We start from the raw sequence: 19,798 nt of genomic DNA, 5'->3' as shown, positions 1-19,798 counted from the left end.
AGTTCAGGACTGGGTGTAATTGCTAAAGCAATGGTAGAAGTTAAGTGGAATGGATGTTTCTGTCAATTGAGTAAGATCTGTGCAAAACATACAATAAAGGCAGAGTTTTCCCAGGACAGTGATCCCTACCTACCACCTTGAAGTAGGTTGAGAGGATTTTTTTTGACCTTTAAGTGATTGAAGCTGTAATGGTTCTGATTTGCCATTATCTGGTTACACAGAAAGGTGACAAATAAGATACGCTGAAATAAAAAGTTTGCTCTTTATTTAAATAGTGTCTTAGCTTCATTCTCCCTCAACTTTAGAATGTAAGGAAACGGTAATTGGTAACTACAGTATCAAGTTTCAGGATTCACAGTGAAAAATGTTATTTTATCTAATGAAAGCTAAAACCCATCATTTCTACTCCAAGAAGCATGTCAAATAACTTTATTTTAAAAGTGAAAGTTTTAAGTCTTGGTTCAAATATCAAACTGCATGTACATATATTCATACTCAGAGGCACTTCAGGTTGTTGACTGGAAATCCTTGCTGCCATTACGGTCCTCGTGCTTCATGGGCACAATATCCAACAAACACAGGTTCAGCTGCTATGCCACGGCTGTTAAAGTGGAACGTGTATGATTATAATCAAACAACTGGCTGGTAGGCAGAAAGAGAGATACTGGCACTCTTATTTTATTTTAATCTTTCTGTAAGCAAAACTACTTCCAAGAAATAACAAATGGCCTATTTAGGGAGTGAAAAAGGCTCCTAATGTACCATTGATTCTTCTTCAGTTAAGTACAGTTTCCTGTTTCAATTGTGTACTAGGATATTAGAAAACAGGTTGAAATTCAGGACTAGTTGTCTCAAAAGCAATAGATTTTGCAGAGCATCACTGAAGAGAAGTCGTAACAATGGGGAAAAAATTAATCAGTTGACATTTGCACACTCCCCTGCCTCCAAACCCAATGTTTCCTTCATATGCATCTCCAATTATGTAATTTTAGTTCATTTTTTTGGGGAGCCAGTTTTAGTAAACAGGATTTTTTTCCAGCTATTCTATCATAAATTATTCTGTTCTCATGTGGTGTTAAAAACAACCAACTCTCCCCTGTAGCTTATGATGGTGCAGTAAGATAGTATAAAAAGATGTTTCAGAGTTAAAGTCATAATCAAAATTCTGCTTCTTGGATAGTTAAAAGTTAGATAGTACTGCTACAGGGATTTGTAGGATAATATATACTGGTGTTTAAATTGAGAGCTGCAATGGAAGAAACTGGATAATGAAATAGCTCAGCTTAACTACTGCTTGCTCAAGTACATTTCAAGAAGCTCTCCTTCTGCTGCTGGTCTTTGAGATTCCAGTATGTTAAATGGAGAGAAATCTTTGAGGTACAAAATATCTGACAAAAACCTCAAGTTCCTTAGTCAAAGACAGGGTTGTTTTCTAGGCCTCTGGAGTATATGCCCACCTTTTTCTTTCCATTTTCCCATCACCATTCCATACAGGAAGCTGAGTTAGATCTGAACAGCAGCTACTGCTTTCATGGTACTATTTCAACAGCTGTGGCCTTGGGTAGGTAGAGCTACCACCATTCTTCCAGTGACCATAATCTACCTGTTACAAATTCTACCTACCCACTCTGTCACTCCCTCGTACCCAGCTGCAGAGCAAGCCAAAGTTGTTCATTCTGCTTGGAAAGGCTCCTTGGACTGCTACAACTGGCAAGGTTTTTATATACCATATATAAAGAAGTTATTAGGGACAGAGTACTCTGCCCACCCTCTAAGACTACAACAGCCTGACTGATGAAACCAGCTCTTCGAGTTTGCACAATGCTAAGGAAGCCCCATATACATGAAAGGCAACAGAACTGCAGCTCCAAGGAATGCTTATTTCATCAGTGGAAAAGGAATTGTTTCTCTAGTGTTTTTCTGGTTAAAAGCCTATATAAAATGAATCGTTTTCAGGAGATTATGTTCTTTTATTAAGCTAGTCTGTCTATAACAGGCATTGTTCACTGTAAATTTCTGGTGCTAAAACAGCTTTGCTGGCACATAAGTAGTTTAAGGAAAAAGTGTGCAACAAGTACAGCTACTCCGTCCTTAGCCTGCCCCTGCATTCTGCATTTCTCATGCTAGTGCTACCCAGAGCAGCTGCAGTCATCTGGATCAGCTCCCTGTACAGCAGTACAAGTGCCAGCATTAAGGAAGAAGATGGAGATGCAGCAACAGTTAACCAGGTCGAGGAAGAGCATAGCTTAGTTCACTGTAAAACCCAAATCCTAGAGGTACAGCCACTGTATGCTTCACTGTTCAGTTGTATCAGTGTTTTCTCTGAGCCCCACCAAGAGATACACCATACTGTTAAGGGATAGGACATAAGTTTGAGCCCTTTAATCTTGTTTTTAACATGTATTTGTTAACTCTCTCCATATATCTATTTTTCTCATTCATGAGATAACAATTTACATATAGCTGTTTTCCTATAGCATTGTTTTAAGCCAGCTAGAAATAAACCTAACAAGTCAAAACTTATGAGAGTTAAGTCACTCAACTTGATTAATTAAAGAGCTAGTTCATACTGTAAGCTAAAAGTGATTCCAACAGATAATCATGCTAAAACATCTGCAGGAACACACACAGAACACTCGAGTTTTAAGTGCTGACTGTAACTGCCATTGTATCTTGTTCTCTAAAAAGCTGATGTGTATCTACCCTGAAATGCTTCTTCATACTGTTGGGATTTTCAATGACATCATAAACTTCTGTAAACAAATTAAATGTCATGTTGCATTCTTGCTGCAGTCCAACTTTGCAGCAGCTTTTGGGAAAACATAAGAATCTCTGATTGTATACTTTTAAAAGTGTAGTCAATCTTGGACTTAAAGACCTAGAAATCACTCATTTCTACAACTGTGAATATATATACAAAGACAGCACTAGCAATAGTTAACCAGTAACCTGTACAGTAGGTCATAAATGAATTAAAATTTATCAGGGACTCCTTATCCACCCCTTTCAGTCCCTACACTTAGGCAATACCTGAAAGAATAGCTTGCTCATGTTCACGTCTCATGCAAACAGCTCCATCTGATTGTGTGCTGCATGTCTTTATTATTTACAACAACTGTTTTTAAAAGTCTACTTTTTCTTCTGTTTGTGTACTCCTCCCACATTGTCTGAAATAAGTCAATCATGGTGCTGGTTTTTCCTTTAGAGGAGACAGAGACACAGATGAGTTCTAGTATTTCACTGAAGAAAGTTAATGAGTTCTGCAAATGTTGGTTGCAGAACTGTCTAGAACTCCTGTCTTAACGTATCCATTCTTCCTCTTCTGAGGACACAAAAACACATGGAGTGACATTTACATAGTCAGATTAGACTGCTAGCAGTCCTCTCTTCATTTCCAGGCCAGTCCTTTAGGCCTGTACTTGAACTCCAGCGGTTATAAGGCAGGAGAACCAAGCTTTACTATAGTTATTAATCTTACCGGAGCATGCGGCATCGATGGCTAGTCAGTCTTTTATAGGCATCCTGCAAGTTGGTCACGTTTCTGCTGCTCCAGAGTCTTTCCCCTACAGCACTTGCTCGAGGCCTGTAAAGATATACTGAGTTTTAGTAGGTATGGTCTGTAATGAAGAATGGATTAAAGTTTTTAATACCAGGTCTTATATATCCAGAAGCATCAATTTTTATAGCTACTCAGATGCAGCACAGATCACTGTTACACTAACATACAGTCCTGTTGGATTAATTAATGCTCCTTGTAGCTGGCTTTCTAAAATCTAATAGTAAAGCAGTTCATACCATAATCTTGGTGTGAGATTAGTTGCATCCACAAATTCACCCCACAGACAGGCTTCTCCACCTATTAAAAGCTTTTTCTGTTTTTCAGTTCCTGAATTCAAAGCAGAAAGTTAGAATTTCTATTTGTCCAGAAGATGGGCATATATCAACAGTCTCATTTTCCAATACCAAGAGAGGATTGATGTTGTTTGTTTTATCATATAAAATATCTGTCCTGAGCACTATGTTGGTAGCCTTGTTACTGAATGCAAGAACCACCGGGCCATTTGCCCAGAGCACCCATTTCCCTTCTCTGTCAGAAAGGACATTCTGAAAACGTTCCTCGGCCTTCTGACATTTTTCAGAGATCTCAGTCCTGACTGAAACTGTTTATTCTGTGACACACAGAACATTCCTTGAAAAGGCTATGAAGTCAGGTGTTCATCCTAATCAGCTCTGAGAGCTACCTTGCACAAAACGTTTGTATCAGCTTTAGCTAGAAAGAAAGAACAAGCCTTCTGACAACAGTCTAACACTCTAGAAACTTGCTAACATACAAATTCCATGTCTATTAACAGACATTGTGTTTTGCACAACTCTGCCCCTACAGATGATGCATCTGTGAACCTAGTCCAGCAACCTGTCTCACACAACCACTGCCAGATGCTTGAGGAAGGTAACACTTTTCCTTGCAAGAAGTGGAAAGTTGCATTTTTTTTAATTTGAGAATTTTCCAGAGTTCTTGCTGATGTTGAAGTCCTTTGATTACAGCATATCTGATTATAGTAACTGCATGACCACTCTGAAGAGCCTTATTTTTTCTATTTACACCTTACTATGAACCAAAGACTTTCATGCACAGAACATTTGTATAAAAAGTAACAAACCAGGGAAGTTAAGCGGTTCAACACTGTAGTATTTCTTCCAGTCTTGCCCATAACTGATGTAGTCTAAGTACCAGGGAGCTGCCAGGATAGCAGTGAACCCAGCTGCAGTGACGCTGCTCAGTTCATGAGCATAGTTGTTTTCCATCCACACTTGAACTACAGTGTCTGGCTTGAGCTAAAAGTGGGAAAACAAAAAAACTCTAAACATTAAAGAATTCTAATTGCTGTTATCAGGAAAAAGGATGATGGATTTCAAAACAGGGAGTGTGGTATTTTGTTTAGAAGAGAAACATTTTGGAAGCTACCTTTTGTCTTTTTTTTTCCCTCCCCCCAGTCAAAAGCTGATTAACTCTTTTTTTAACAAAGCTCACCCTAGAGTGAAGCCTAGGTTATATGATAAACAGTTAATGCCCTAAGAGGGTTCCTACATGCACCTGTTATCTGACCAGCTCCAAAAACCTTACAACCTGGTATCACTAGACCAGCTGCAAGTTATGTGAGAAGAAAAAAAAAAAACCAAGGTGGAAATTCATAGAAACTTCCCTATCCTTTACTCTGATGCTCTAAAGCATATTATATTACCTGTGTTCACCTTTAGAAAGCACTTCAATGCTAATGCTCCTGTTCCACCTATTTTACATGTTCAATAAATGATCAATTCAAGGCGGGCTCCACACCAGGGGATACTTGCTGAAGTCAGCAGACTTGCTTTAACTCTCAAGAGACATAATCTTAACTACTTAGTAGTCTACTTCAGAAGCCTCCCACATTATTGTGCTGTTACGCAAGAGTATCTTATTTGTCTTCCCATCTCACCTGCACTTTGTTATCGAACACTTCTTGCCAGACCATGTATTCTTTGTTATAGGAGAAAACAATGTCCAAAATCCTAGAATTCAGAAATAAGTTTGTGTCTGTGAACTTCAATGAGATCAGTACAGGCACACAAAGTAGCAACATTTTCAACCCTAAGGCACACAGGCCTTTCTTAGCACTGCATAGGTGACCAAGAAAAAACAGGTTTCTCTGCTTTTGGTCTTCAGTGCTCTGCTTCGAAGAGCATGTTCTCCCATGTATAAGGAAATGCACATACAGTAACACAAGCAGATGTGCAGAACTACTAGCAACTCATACAGCTGTCTAAATCCATATTGGTAAGAACAAGAGAAATAAAGAGCTGCAAAAACCACAGGACTTTTCCACCCCACCCTGTGCGCTGATATTCCATTGGATCCTTGGTTTAAGATACCAAATACATTCAGAGTATATGTAGAACTAGCCTACATAACCTCGTGTCCCACAGTTTAAAGATGAAAATTTTACATTCAGTGTATTAAAATAAAAGAAAGTAGGTAGCCCCCAATACATGGCAATTTTTGAAAACATTACAGGCTAACCTAAATCAGCTTCAGTACCTGCACCTCAACACCACCCTCAGATAGTGGCTGTGAAATGCTGAGCAAGAATTAAAAATTAACATACTTCTGAATATAGTAAGATTCCAGTTTAGCATAGTCAGTGCCAAATCCTTGCTTCTTCATAAACTCTTTCACTTCAGGGTTAGATTTCCTTAAAAACAACAAAATAAGTAAAAAAAAAAAATTGTTTTGTTTTAAACCAGATTTCCCAGCCATTTCGACCTATGCACAGCACACTAGCTGATGCCTTATGCACACCATAGCCTGGAATGCACAACAGAGCAAAAGCGGCAGGCTAACGTGATTTAGGTATTTTGTAACAGTTTCATTTCAATTTGAAATAAAGCCAATAGTCCTACTTCTCTGGTAGAACTACTGGAGTCCCTGTTCTGCACGATCTCTGGCAAGCAGCCTCAAGCTCTTAAGAGCTCTGGGGTTCCTGGTTTTTCTATGACTTTGTGGGAAGATTGCCAGCAGGTCTGGAAACAGAGCAGCCATAGTACAAGGGGATCTGCAGGAATAAATCAAGAATTCAGGAAAATACCCCAAAAGCAAACCAACACTTTTGTAATAAAGCATTTGTCAGAAATTTTCTTTCTTTTCAAAAAGTAAAGCAAGTCATGAGTGTTCAGATTTGATGTTTCAAGAGAACACACAAATACTGACTGGACCAGTCTGAATACTCATCCAATTAGATCTGCTCCAAACTCTGTATTTTTAGTTACTCCAGCAGACTCCAAAGTATTCAAAATCCACAACTCATAAGGTACTCTATTGAAACATTACATACTTTTAATACAAGCACACAAAAGTCAATGCTGTAATTCTTAATGTTAACATATTTTCTGGAATGCAGAACTCAATGGAAATAACTGCTTTTCCTTTAACACAAAGCATTTAAATGTCAATTATCTTACACAGTACTTTTTACCATACTAGTTCTCCTTCCTGCCAGGTTTCTTTTCATAAAGAAATCCTTCAGAGTACTTGAACATTTGTGAAACTACTAGTCAAAGCAAAATTCTGCACATCACTTGCTTTCTGAGGATCACAAATGTTCTGCCTGTAAATAGTTACAGAAGTACGAGTAGAGATCCTTGGGTTGAGCAGTGAAAACTGACACAACTGAGTTCCATAATTGATGGATTTATGCAAGTGTAAGAGGCACTAGATATTTATTGTTTTAACTGTCACCATACCAACAATCGAAGTTCACTTCATCTCCTCCCAAATGAATGTATGCATCTGGAAACACACTACTGATCTCTTTGAAGAATTTAGTCATGAAGTCGTAAGTTGTATTCAAAATGGGATTCACAGGTCCAAATGACCCAGTTGGCTGTTCTCCACTGTAACAAGGGGTGAGAAGATCTTTTTGACCTAATAGAAACAATTAATAAAGGATATTCAGTTCCATGTTGGTATGTTAATTCTGCTAGCAGGAAGAAGCAGTTATCCATATTAAAAAGGTTAATATTCATGACAAGTGCTCATCTATTCTAAGTATAATCAAATAGAGACAGCATGAAATAAATTCAACTTGCCCAAGATTGAAGAACTCTCTAACTGGAAATCAGTACTCTGACTTTTAGATTTGTGATTTAACATATGCTAATTTATGGAACACATCACTACACCTGGAAAATAGTTTCTGGATGACTGAATAAGAAATATTTAATGGATTTATGAAGGAAGCCAATTAAAAGGAAGCTAAATCTAATGAGTGCACTCCAGAAGCCTCTTTTCTCTTTTTATTACTCTGCTAACATCTAAGTAGGTGGGACATAGATGGCTCAAGGTAGATATCCCACCTCAGTCTGCTAGGAAGTTACCCCTACACAAGAAAGAAACCCTAGACAGACATCAAAACTAAGCACTGGTTTTTGAGTCAAGGCATCTGAAGCAAGATGACCCAGGATAACAACACAGGAAAAAGTTATATGTAAGTTGGAGATTCCTAAGTCCAGTTTATCTGGTAAAATGTGCTTGCAGCAGCAGCACCATCTTCCTGGCTGTGTGTTTCCTACTCTGAGCATATTTCTCCCAAACAGGGCCTGGGTGGCAGATTGCTCCAACTACCCACCTTGCATGCCTTAAGACTTCTCTCCAATGTCTTTAATTTTAATGCAAACAAAGCACAGCTACCCTGGCTCACAGGCAAAGCCAGGATTCAGTCCTGTGCATCACATTAGAAAAAGCTATTTGGAACAATTAATTTTAGGCAAGGGAGCTGAACCTTGCTCTTCATATGAACACAGACCACCTCACATATCACCAGGCAAGCCACTGGCTTTCATTAGTGCTCCATAACAGCAAAGACCACATGAGATGTAGAATTCAAAAAAAGCGTTTAGCAAATTTATAGTCTTTGCCTTGTTCTTTTCTTCCTCATTTTAAAGTAGTGACAAAGAATCTAAGGGCATCTTCCAACATTATGGCCACATCCCCAGAGGATGAGCACAAGACTCACTCCATGGCTAAAGCTAAAGCTTTGAAGTGCTAGAAAAATCTTTACCATTTCCAGCTTGGCCAAAACCATCTTACATTAATTGCAGTGAAATCACAGTCAGTGCACCTTGAATTAAGGCACAAGGTTCCCTAGTCCTTGAGTACAGGTAAACACCACCACTCTCAGGATTCAAGAATTCTCTATCAAGAGAATTACTACTCTGAAACCCAGAAGATAGCTTCTTCGCTCTCTATATTGTGAATCCAACTTTGCTGTGCATTGTACACTGGCAGATTACCACTTTACTAATAGACAGTAACATCAACCACTTTGAAAGAACCTTCCCAAAGCAGAAATCTCCACAGACAGCAACTCACTATTTCTACCCACTGCCTTATTACTGTGAACTTGAAGAGTACTGACTGGGGGGTTAAGAACAAGATTAAATTTAAGGCAAAGAGAGTATATCTGTGCCTTCACACAAGCATCCAGCACAGGAAGTGTCAGCTTTCTCCATTCACTTTAGCGCCTTTAAAACATAAAGGTCATGACCACTGAGTCTGCCCCTTGCTTACCTCTTATGAAGGGCCTTTCAAAGCACTTTAAAGGCTGCTTTTTAACAAGTTAATTTGCTTACTACACCGTACTTACCACAATCTTTTAACCATTAATACTTTTTTGAACATACCTTTTCCCCAAGACTGCGTGTGTCCTGGGGTATCAAACTCCGGGATAACTCTAATACCTCTTAACCGGGCATACTCAATCACCAGACGGACGTCAGTAGGCGTATAGATGTGGTTACAGGAGTATGCTCCCTGTAAAGTATTCACAAAATTATTTTTTATATATTTTTTAAATAAAATTATTTATTTATTACAAAAAGTTATGTCAGCACCTCACAAAATTGGCATTAAAGTGTTACAATTTAGACTGGAAAGCAGTTTTACAAGTTGGCCTTTTGTGGTTTATCACAAGTGCAACTGCACTGACAGAACTTTTTGGCTGACTAGAGGGGAGGAAAAAAACCCCAAAAAACCCAACAAAAACCCACAAAAGTTAATCCCTTTTTCCACACTAAGACAAATCTCCTGAGGAGGCTGTCCTTTCCTTCTTAGTTTACAGTTACTGAAGTAAACAGAAAAGCTAGTTTCTATTCCATCAGATTTTGGAAAGATACATTTTTCAGTTCTTCTGTACAGAGGCAAGTTAATTTTTCCCTCTGTCTCTGCATCATTAGTTCTGAAACATAGGGCCTTTGTTACATGACATGCAAGACTAATGGAAAAATTTGGCCAAGTCAGAAATAATGGTGTCTTTTTTCAACACCTCTGCTTGTCAGTTTTGATACAATGCCCAACTTAGCGTGTGTTTGTTTCATGACACTGAATTTGAGTGTTCATGACACTCGCACACAGCCAACGAATTTGACAAATGACCCAGATTGCTACAGTTTGGTTAAACAGATGCTTGCTAGATGCTTGCTAAAGAGCCAGACTACACAAGAAAAGCATTGTGACTCCTCATGATTAATAGCACCATAAGCTTCCATTTATCCGGAAATGGTTTCCACAGCTGAGTTACTCAAAAAAGATAATGGTAAACAAGAGGCCTTTCAGAAAGAAGGCTCTTGAGACAAAAACCATCTTCTTCTCTCCATCTGTCAGTGAGGAATAGGACAGAACTTCACAGACACTATTAGGAAGAATAATGTGACTGTACCACCCCAACATCTATCATACAATTTCTGAATTATAAAATTCATCATGGCATCTGCTCAAGCACTGCCTACATTAATTTTTATGAGGGTCAAATTCTAGAATGCTTTTTAAAGTAGAATCACAAATCTTGTGCTCAGGCTCAGTCTACTTAATTATTCACGCTTGATTTGACTACTACTGTACCATGACAGAGCAAGAACCTCATGATGGCTTTAATTAATTAGCAAAATCTTGGCGAATCAGAAAATAAAGAGATACATTGCACTGTATTTGTTTTAGAAAACAACCTCTTACAGGTATATTGTGTTTTGTAAAGTTAACTAGATCTCAGACAGGGCAGAAGTACTACTGCAGTGTTTCCAAACTTGAGAGCTGACAGGAAACTCTTACATTTGTTTGAGTGGCAGGAAGTTAAACAAACCAACCAACAGAAATCCAAGCAGTGTTTGCCACAACAGGGTATTTGCACAACATTATTGCTTGAAGGCTGCAAACACTGAGGATCACTGTCACCAGCAAATTTGCATGGAAGAGTGAGGAAGGTCATTTACCATGCATCCACCAAGGAAGATCTGAATATGATCCACCCAGACACTCAGGTAGGATCCTAAATGTGGACTTGCTGGTTATTGGTACTCTGGTACTGTTTCACAATCCAGGCAGATGTATTCAACCATCGTTAGGCACTGCATTTTATTTTCATGAAATATGTGCCAGATTTCTGCCCTCCCACCCTGCTCCAATGATGTTTACTCACCTTGTCACTTAACTCGGGGAAATAAATACTCTGGTAAGGGAATGACTGATCATCTACTATATGCCAGTGCAGAACATTGAACTTGTTAAAAGCCATCGCATCCTGTAACAAATAATGCAATACAGTTTATTTAAGCACTTGACTCTCACAGAAAACCTATGCAAAATGTGGTGTTGTCCCAGTATATGCTGCATGCCTAAAGCAACAACAACAAAGAAAACCAGAGGAAAAGTGTACCATAGAAACATAGACAAAAACGCACCACCCTATGTATATAGCTGCTCCATTTCTCTGCCATTTATTTGCACCACTCCTGTAAGATGCTCTTGATCTGACCATGCTACACTGGCTGGTAGAAGGGGAACTGCTATTAACACTTTTTTTTTCCACTTCAGAACATACCCAGGGAATTCTCTATGCACTATCAGCTACTTCCGCTCACAGAAAAGCCTATACTTTTCTACTAAAATACTTTGGACACAAAAACTAAATAGCATGAGAGAGTTTCCTACTATTTAGTACATCCCTACTTCCATGGTTTATTTTGCATGCATTTGAAATGGATTCTGTGGAAGTCACTAACATTTTCCCCACAAGATAGTGTTCCCCTTACGTTTTCAGTCACTACAGTTTCGGTACTTCCCTTTTTTTGAGCTTGAAGATAATCAAGATAAATGTTAACACATTTATTTTAGAATTATGACAGTTACACACATACCCCGAGCTATGTAAGTTTGTTAAGAGTCATAGAAGTGGTATGTGCTGCGAGCAGACAGGGTAAGTATTCTCTACATTGCTTGTCAGTGAGTAATTTCAACACAGTTGCTTCCAATCCCTTGCTACAGTACAATTATTTCCACCAAGCTGTGTTTAAAGAAGGGACAAAATCTCTTCAGGAACTCCCACCAAATCCAGAGGAAGATTTATACCTTGTCCATTCATCATCTATTTTATTAGACAGCAGAAGTTCTAGTTACTGCATGTCTTCATGCATTTCTATCAAATACCATCTGTCCACATAAAAAATTATGTCTCCTGACCTTTATCTCAGCCTTCCTCAAGGACAATGCCCTTTCTGGAAATACAGTACCACAGTTCAGCATTAAACAAGAAATGTATTTGAACTGCTGCATTAAGCATCTAATTACCACGTATCAGTGAAAGGATTACTGCTGCTCTTTTTGAGGTTAGCCTGGATTCAAGCAGGCACAGAGGTGGGAGGAAAAGCGCACTTCTTCTTAAACCAGCAAAATGGCATAAAATGTACTTCTGGGAAAGTATTACAGCCACTGACGTAATTCAGGGAAAGGAAACAGAATAGCAACAGTTACAGAAACACAAAAATGGTTAGAAATTAAAGTCTCAAAAGTCAAGTTACCCTTTGGACATTGTTGTCTTCTAGAAAAGCCAAAAAATATTGACACAACTAACTACTTGAGTCTATGAAGCACCCTCAGTTGCAAATAAAACACTACACAAACACTAATCCTGAACAGGGACTGATCTCAAAGGTAAAGTGGGAAATTCCCATGGGGGGCAAGTTCATAGAACCATAGAATAGTTTGGGTTGGAAGGGATCTAGTTCAACCCGCCTGCCGTGGGCAGGGACACCTTCCACTAGACCAGGTTGCTCAGAGCCCCGTCCAACCTGGCCTTGAACACTGCCAGGGAGGGGGCAGCCACAGCTTCTCTGGGCAACCTGCTCCAGTGTCTCCCACTGTCACAGGGAAGAATTTCTTACTTACATCTAATTCAAATCTACCCTCTTTCATTTTAAAACGGTTACTCCTCATCCTATCACTACATTCCCTAATAAGAGTCCCTCCCCGTCTTTCCTGTAGCCCCCTTTAAGTCCTGGAAGGCCTGTATAATGTCTCCCCAGAGCCTTCTCTTCTCCAGGCTGAACAACCCCAACTCTCTCAGCCTGTCCTCACAGGGGAGGTGCTCCAGCCCCCTGATAAACTTCGTGGCCTCCTCTAGACCCACTTGAGCAGGTCCATGTCCTTCTTATGTTGGGGTACTCCAGGTGGGGTCTCACAAGAGCATAGTAGAGGGAGAAAATCACCTCCCTTGACCTGTTCTGATGCAGCACCAGGCTGCCACAACTTCTCAAATATGATAGATAGTGGCTTAGCCCCTCCATCCACCACTTCCCTCAGTACCCATGGATGCATCTCATCAGGTCCCAGGGACTTGCGCACCTTCAGGTTCTTTACATGGTCTCAAACCTGATCGGAATTCTCCTACAGTGGGCGGTTCTTCATTCTCCCAGTCCCTGCCTTTGCCTTCTGGAACTTGGGCAGCATGGCAGGAGCATTTGTTCTGAGCATAGTTCAAGGATGATGTCAGAAATTAAGACTGGTTTTACCTGCACTCCTCCTGCCCATCTTAAGCATGCAAGGGAAGGGAAATTTCTAATATTATTTCATCTTGGAAAAGCAAGACAGACACAAGACAGGAAACTGCATGTTACTCCACAAAAGGGCTCTTCTATTTCAATCCACCAAATAAGCACTGCTACATGGATTTCAACAGCAGAAAAGGGGAGTACAAAACAGAAAATCCCCCAGCTTTGGCTACTATGATTACACAAATCCACCACATTCCCATCAAGGTGGAAGTATAGAATTCTCAATGTGCTTACTTAAGCTTTTCAGAGAAAGGGGTTTTTTGTCTGTTTTTTTTTTCTTTTCAAAGGGACGCAGTGAAAAATCAGTAGCTTCCAATGAACATTTCTAATTTCTCCCCTTGTTTTGTATTATTTAACTACTGGCTTGCGCTTAGCAGTCTAAGAAAAGACTACCAAAGCCTCATTATTAAAAAGACTGGAATTTTCCTGCAATCACTGGCACTGAAGCTAGGACTTGCAAGATCCCCTGTGTGTCTCTTGGTGACAGTCAGATATCTCAAAAACACGCTTCCAAGAAATACATGAGTTGGTTTAGGTAACAGAAAATACAGAAAACCCAAGGTACCACAAATCCCAGCCTCCTAGTGATTCACTAATCACCATCTGCCCACTCAATTCCTCTCTGGTGTATGTTCTGACCTTCACTTAGCAAAGTTCACTCTGTCCTTTTAAAAGACAGCCAAAGGAGACTGGTCCTCCTTTCACACCAGCTCCAGTTGCTACCTACTTCAGGGGGCAAAACACAACAATAAAAAGCATTCATTATTAATGATACAAAACTGACCACTTACCAGGTTTGTAAGAATAGATTTCAATGGTAAATAATGCCTTGAAGTGTCTAGTAAGATTCCTCTATGAGCGAATCTTGGGAAGTCATTGATTTCAGATTCATTGACAAGAAACTATGAGAACAAGATTTTAAAATGAGAATTACCATTTTATATTAATTTCAAACAAGAAATACTTACTTTTCAGTTTGTTAACAGCTTTCCAAGGATCATTTTGTGAAAAAGTACTTAATGAAACTAGTAGATATACTGTTTTTAGAAGAGCACCTAATAAAGAACATTGTTATCACGACTGTGGTTTTAGATAACAGCTGTACTTACACTTCCATAGTCATCTTCATGAACCAGCTGGCTGAAGGTTTCCAAGCCTGGGAAAAAAAAAAAAAAAAAATCCAAGGAAGGTATCTGGAGGACAACCCAGTGCTTGTTCTTAAAGTTTTTGTTAAAAACAGGACCATAACTATTTACATATCTTGAAAAGAATGCTTTGTAGCCAAGTTTCTTTCTCTTTAGCACAGTTTCCTTAATTGCTCAAGCACCACAGTTAAAGAAATTCTGAAGAAAGAACCATTCAAACTCTTCACTATACACAAATACTGAATATTAGCACTACAGCTCAGCTGTACCAAATTAATACTTGAATAGTATGGAAGTTACTGAGAGTAAGGTAGGCATTTCTGGTGTCATGGATCTGTCATTCGTGTCATTTCTGGAACTGGTGAAGTTTCTAATTCAACATGAATAATCTGCTAATGTAGACTAACGTTCAGTAAGAACAGCAGACTGCAACTTCAGCATTATGATCGTCTTGGAGATGTGTTCAGCATGTTCAGTTATTAGATGCAGTCACAAAATAATTTGTTCACACTGTAGATCAGAGAACTTTTCAGCACCTTGGACTGGTTGGCTTGGCCGATTTCAGATACAACTAGAGTACATTTATGGTGTGCCCCTGGCTCTGAGGTGCTAAGCATCTGGACTGAGGGTCTGACCAACACACATCTGGGTATCCTTCTGGCTTCTATGCCCAAGCTTACTTCCCATGAAAGACTGAATGAGGGCAAGGCTCAGAGGTCAACTGGTTCTTAGTCTGTCATGGAGTTTGTATAAGCCCAGAATATATTGCTTTATAGAAAAAGTATCAACTTACCTCTTAAAGCACCCCATACCTCATCTGCTTTCAGTATAGCCACAGGCTCAGTTACAGTTAAATGATCTAAAGAAAAAAAAAAGGTTATTCCTCAAGAAATCATGGATTGACAGGACAATGCTAACATTAAAGGGATTGTTCAAGTGCCATGTCTCCCTTTGTTTTTTAAATTCCAACCAATGCTGTTTTTAACAGTGATACTCTGCAGGTATTTTTCATATATGTACTCCCAAAATAATGCAAGCTACTAGTCAGAAAGTCAACAGTTGATCAGTAAGATGATAAAACAAATATAGGGCTTAATGATGGCAATGCTAAATATTGCACATGGGCCAGAATTCCAGCCACGTTTAACCCAACCAATCTGAAATGTAGCAGATGGTATTTTTGCATTTAAGACACACGGTTGAATAACTAAACCAGACTCAACTGCAGAAGTTTACTTCTCCTTTTATCTTCTTGTTATATAGATTATGTTTACTTTTTTTTTTTTTAGTATTACAGTTTGTCAAGTAATATTCTTAGGTGCATACTATAAAGGTTTAATTACAAAGAAAAAAAGAAAAAAAAAATCAGACCCCACCATTTAATGAGCACATGTACAGGGGCAGTGACATGAAGTAAGGTGAGTAGAATGAAGAATGGTATCCAAAGGTATCCATAACAATCCTCCCTTAAGTCTGAGTACATAGAAAGTACTGGGGGTGAGGAACTTAAAGTAGTTTTGCTTTCTATTTAAGATGATTCAGTAAATTTTAATGAAGAAACAAATAAAGTACCTCAAGATTCCATTTTAACCTAAGCACAGACTGCATATACTGGAAGTTCTAGATAGAAAGATAACAGAGAAGACTACTGCAATCTCCACAAGTTTTTCTGTGGTAAACTGAAGTTCAGTCAGGGATTTACTTCCATGACAGCAGGCTTTTTTCTGAACATGTATCGTATCTTAAATGAATGCAGAACAACAAATTTGGAACCTTTTACACAAGCCTACTGGAAGAAGGGCAGATAACTTGTACTTTGATTACATATCCAATACGTTTGCTATAGGATAGTCACTGACACATCCATACAATCTCTACTAAAAAAAAGGAGCCAAACTGCTGAATCCAGCAAGTGACTAATAACTGCATAATTCAGCATTTGTTCCACGAACAAGCTATCCTAATAAAAAGCACAAAATTAAACCTTGCTCACATCTAAAGAGCTCAGCTTACCACACGAGGAAAACTCTGTTATTTGTAACAGGAAAACTCCTTTCCTACAGTAAAGGGAAAACTCTGACTGTTCTGAAGAGTGGAACCTAAAAATCACATGGTCTGACAAGATGCCCTGACAGAAGAGAAGAACCAGCTTTGGTTAAAATCTGAAGTTCACAAGGCAATTCAAAGTTCAGCTAGTAGTAAAGCAGTATAATAACCTGACTGTGGCAGAAAAATTCTAAAGCTTTAGCAGTTTTGATGCTGTATCTCATTCACATTGAAACATATGATAAACTTGAACACAGAATTTGCACTACTTGGCTAAATGTACCAAAACGATTGAGTAAACTTAAAATCAGTACATTCTATCACAAGTCAGGTAGAATTAATCCTGCTGCACATGTATAAGATTAAAAAGATCTTTTTCTAAGGATTTGTATCACAGATACCAAACAACTGCCTTGTCTACTATAGAAGATTGTCTCAAGACAGAACTAGAAGAACTGAGTATGTTGAACTCTCTGCTAACCTTCCCAGACAAAAACCAATATTATCAACCCATCCTTGTTTCTGTTAAGAATCTTCTCTGGTAATTAGGACTTGATTTTAGGATACTTTTCCACCTTAAACTTCAGTTATAGAACTACAGCAGCACAGCAAGAAAAAAATCCAATACAACCATCATGTTTTAAAGTCCTTTCTGTCTACTGATAGAAAGAAAGTGGATTTATAATACTGCAAGATGAGTAACAAGAAGTTTAATGAACACTTTCTGATGCTCCTGGAAGAACAGAAAAGCCAAGTACATAGCCAATGTAGGTAGTTTCAACTGACATGTAGCTGTTTCTAAGGGGAGCAGACAAATAAGCAAAGCCAGCTTTCACTCAACACCCTGTACTGAAAGGGTGATTTCTTGACAACACGTAGATCTCACCATACATAACTGGGCCACCATAACAGCTCCGATTCCTAATGACTGTTAATAGAAAGGGCAGCAGCAGGTAAATGAGTTAGATATTAGCTGAACTGCAGAAATCACAGGTTACGCTTGTAAGCGGCTTCATGATTCACTGTGGGCTGGTATTTCCCACACCATTAAGAGCAAGAATTATCTTCTGAGTGCCATGGCTGTGAAATGTTCTCAAGCACCTCAGCATGATTTCCAGTTCCTTAATAAAAAAAAAAACAACCTGCTGACTTTTACACTGGATTGGAAGACAAGCGCTAAAGATGCCGTGTAAGCCGAGGAAGGAGAGAGGAAGGGGGTGACCGGCTGCGAACGGTACTCACAGGCCTCGCTGGAGGCGAGGTGCGGGTAGCTGTGACAGCCGGGGTCCCGGGACTCGATCACCACCTGCAGCTGCGACAGCTCGGGCTCCGCCCGGGTGCCCAGCGGCCTGCGACCCCGCTTCCGCCGCCCAGACTGCCCGAACATGTACTCGTAGTACCTGCCGGGGAAGCAGAGACGCCGGCGAGGCTCTGAGGTCACCGCTCCCGCCACCAGGCCGCTGCCCGCAGCACCCCCCCCGCCCCGTGCCCCTCACCTGCGGAAGGCGTCCTGCAGCAGACCGCAGGCCGGCCCCGCCGAGGAGCCGGCGCCCTGCACCAGCTGGAAGCGGCCCGGGGCCAGCTGCAGCTGGCGGCGGGACGTGCGGAACCACTGCGGCAGCGGCCACAGCGAGTCCTCGGGGACGGCGGCTGAGGCCGGCTCCGGCACGGGCTCGGCCCGCGGGGCGCCGCCACGAAGGCTGCTCGCCAGCACGGCGGAGGACACGACGAAGAACCCCACCAGCAACCCCGCCAGCCCCATGGCGCCGCGGCGACTCCCTCAGCCCGCGGGCACCCGCTCGAAGCGGCCCGCCCCGCCTCGCCATCACGGGTGGGCGGGGGCAGGCCTGGTGAGCGCGCCGCGGCGCCCGCCCGCCCGCCGGCGGCCCCCGGCCAAGGGCGCGGGGAGGCGGCTTCCTCCGCGGGTCGCGACACCGCTCGGAAACAACGGGGTAGCATTGCTGGGTCGGAAGTTTTGAGTGATTTCATGTCTGTATGGAAGGGTCTTGGTTTACATGGGATTACTTTTTTTTTTTTTTTTTTTTTTGTAAGGCATCTCTTGTACTGCTATAAAACAATTTCAGCCTCAGCAGAAATTACTTTTTAACAGTCTTCCTGCAGACTGCATTATAAACTATATTGTGAATAATCAGGAGTCTCAGTTGCAGTGAGGTATTTCAAGCTTTAACCAAAAAAACTAGGGGTTTTGACAGCTCCTAAATTTTGTAAAGTTGTGAGGTGTTCAGAAGGCAGTCCAGCGTTTGAAAGCTGGAAGTCACAGTGGGGGGGTATTCAGGATTTAAGCCACCTCTAATTGCATGGTTAATGCAAACACTGAAGCACCAGGGCTGTTGCTTCAGCTAATGCACCAGTTAAACCCATAGCGATGAGGAAGCTGACACCTGCGTGCTGTTATTGCAGTGTAATGGGGAGCCAGTCAGTCATTGCTCCATCCGCCAGCCTCCTTGTGTGGAAGGTTAACTCTGTAGTCACATGCTCCAAGTTATAAAATAGGCTCTTAAGTTTAAAAAGTGTCTCCATAATGAAGGTTACATCTATTTGCAAAGAACACAGATACCGTGCAGTAGAATTACTAAGAAGCAAACCTTCTCTTCTTCTTAGGGTTCATCCTCCTCTTTAGGCTTATGTTGCTTTGCAAGTTTGGAGGAGCAGCTCTTCCTACCATCTGGAAGGCCTCCCTGGGAGTCGCTGAGGCTTCACACACTTCATGAATCACTGCAGGGCTGGGCTGCACGGCAGTGTAAGAGGAGGTGAGTGCCAGCTGCCAGGTGTCCCCAACGCTGCTCCTGGTCACACAGTCAGATCTATGTGATCACACACTCAGCAGGTCTGGGGAACTGATCACCTCTCACCCCCCTCCAGAAAAAGTGCTGGCACACTGGAAAGAAGGAGAGTAAACAGCAGGATAAGGGGAAGGTTAGGACTATGCCAGGCCTGTTTAGACTCTGAACTGCATCTGAAGGGAGTGAATCACAAAACATCCTGGTTTTGTCATTCGCTGTGCCCATCCATGCAGTTGGAGCATGAAGGTTTAATGGAAGCTGTGTGATGCAAACTATCCATAGCAGAATGTTATTTAATCTTGCCATGCTGTAAGTAGAAAACAATTCTTTATTATGTGATACCAAACAGGCACACAGCAGACAGCACTTGTACATCTCCCTCCTGTC

General features: G+C 40.7%; 1 protein-coding gene across 2 annotated transcripts; it reads right to left on the bottom strand.

Annotated features, from left to right (window-relative positions):
* Positions 1 to 238: 238 nt before the first annotated feature.
* On the bottom strand, positions 239 to 18,416 carry HEXB (hexosaminidase subunit beta). Of its 2 annotated transcripts, none has more exons than XM_074932905.1 (14): positions 18,104 to 18,416; positions 17,850 to 18,007; positions 15,355 to 15,420; positions 14,526 to 14,572; positions 14,208 to 14,318; positions 11,007 to 11,108; positions 9,217 to 9,346; positions 7,279 to 7,459; positions 6,144 to 6,230; positions 5,478 to 5,550; positions 4,662 to 4,836; positions 3,796 to 3,886; positions 3,479 to 3,583; positions 239 to 601 (listed from the first exon to the last, which is right to left on the bottom strand). In XM_074932905.1, the coding sequence occupies exons 1-14, from the start codon at positions 18,367 to 18,369 to the stop codon at positions 538 to 540; spliced, it is 1,656 nt and encodes a 551-aa protein (XP_074789006.1). In that variant the 5' UTR covers positions 18,370 to 18,416; the 3' UTR covers positions 239 to 537. The 2 variants fall into 2 exon arrangements, with proteins under 2 accessions (XP_074789006.1, XP_074789007.1); XM_074932906.1 differs by lacking the exon at positions 239 to 601 and adding an exon at positions 2,888 to 3,322.
* Between the last annotated feature and the right edge of the window lie 1,382 nt (positions 18,417 to 19,798).

Source organism: Athene noctua, chromosome Z (assembly GCF_965140245.1).
Source record: "Athene noctua chromosome Z, bAthNoc1.hap1.1, whole genome shotgun sequence".
In the NCBI taxonomy this organism is placed as follows: domain Eukaryota; kingdom Metazoa; phylum Chordata; class Aves; order Strigiformes; family Strigidae; genus Athene; species Athene noctua.
Note: the sequence above shows the minus strand (reverse complement) of the source record. Positions and strands in the feature narration are given on the sequence as shown.

Coding starts and splice junctions, on each gene's coding strand:
- HEXB (XM_074932905.1), bottom strand. CDS start 18,369: ATGGGGCTGGCGGGGTTGCTGGTGGGGTTCTTCGTCGTGTCCTCCGCC. Junction 18,008..18,103: donor CTGCAGGACGCCTTCCGCAG/GTGAGGGGCACG, acceptor CTTCCCCGGCAG/GTACTACGAGTACATGTTCG. Junction 9,347..11,006: donor TCCCCGAGTTAAGTGACAAG/GTGAGTAAACAT, acceptor AATACTTTACAG/GGAGCATACTCCTGTAACCA.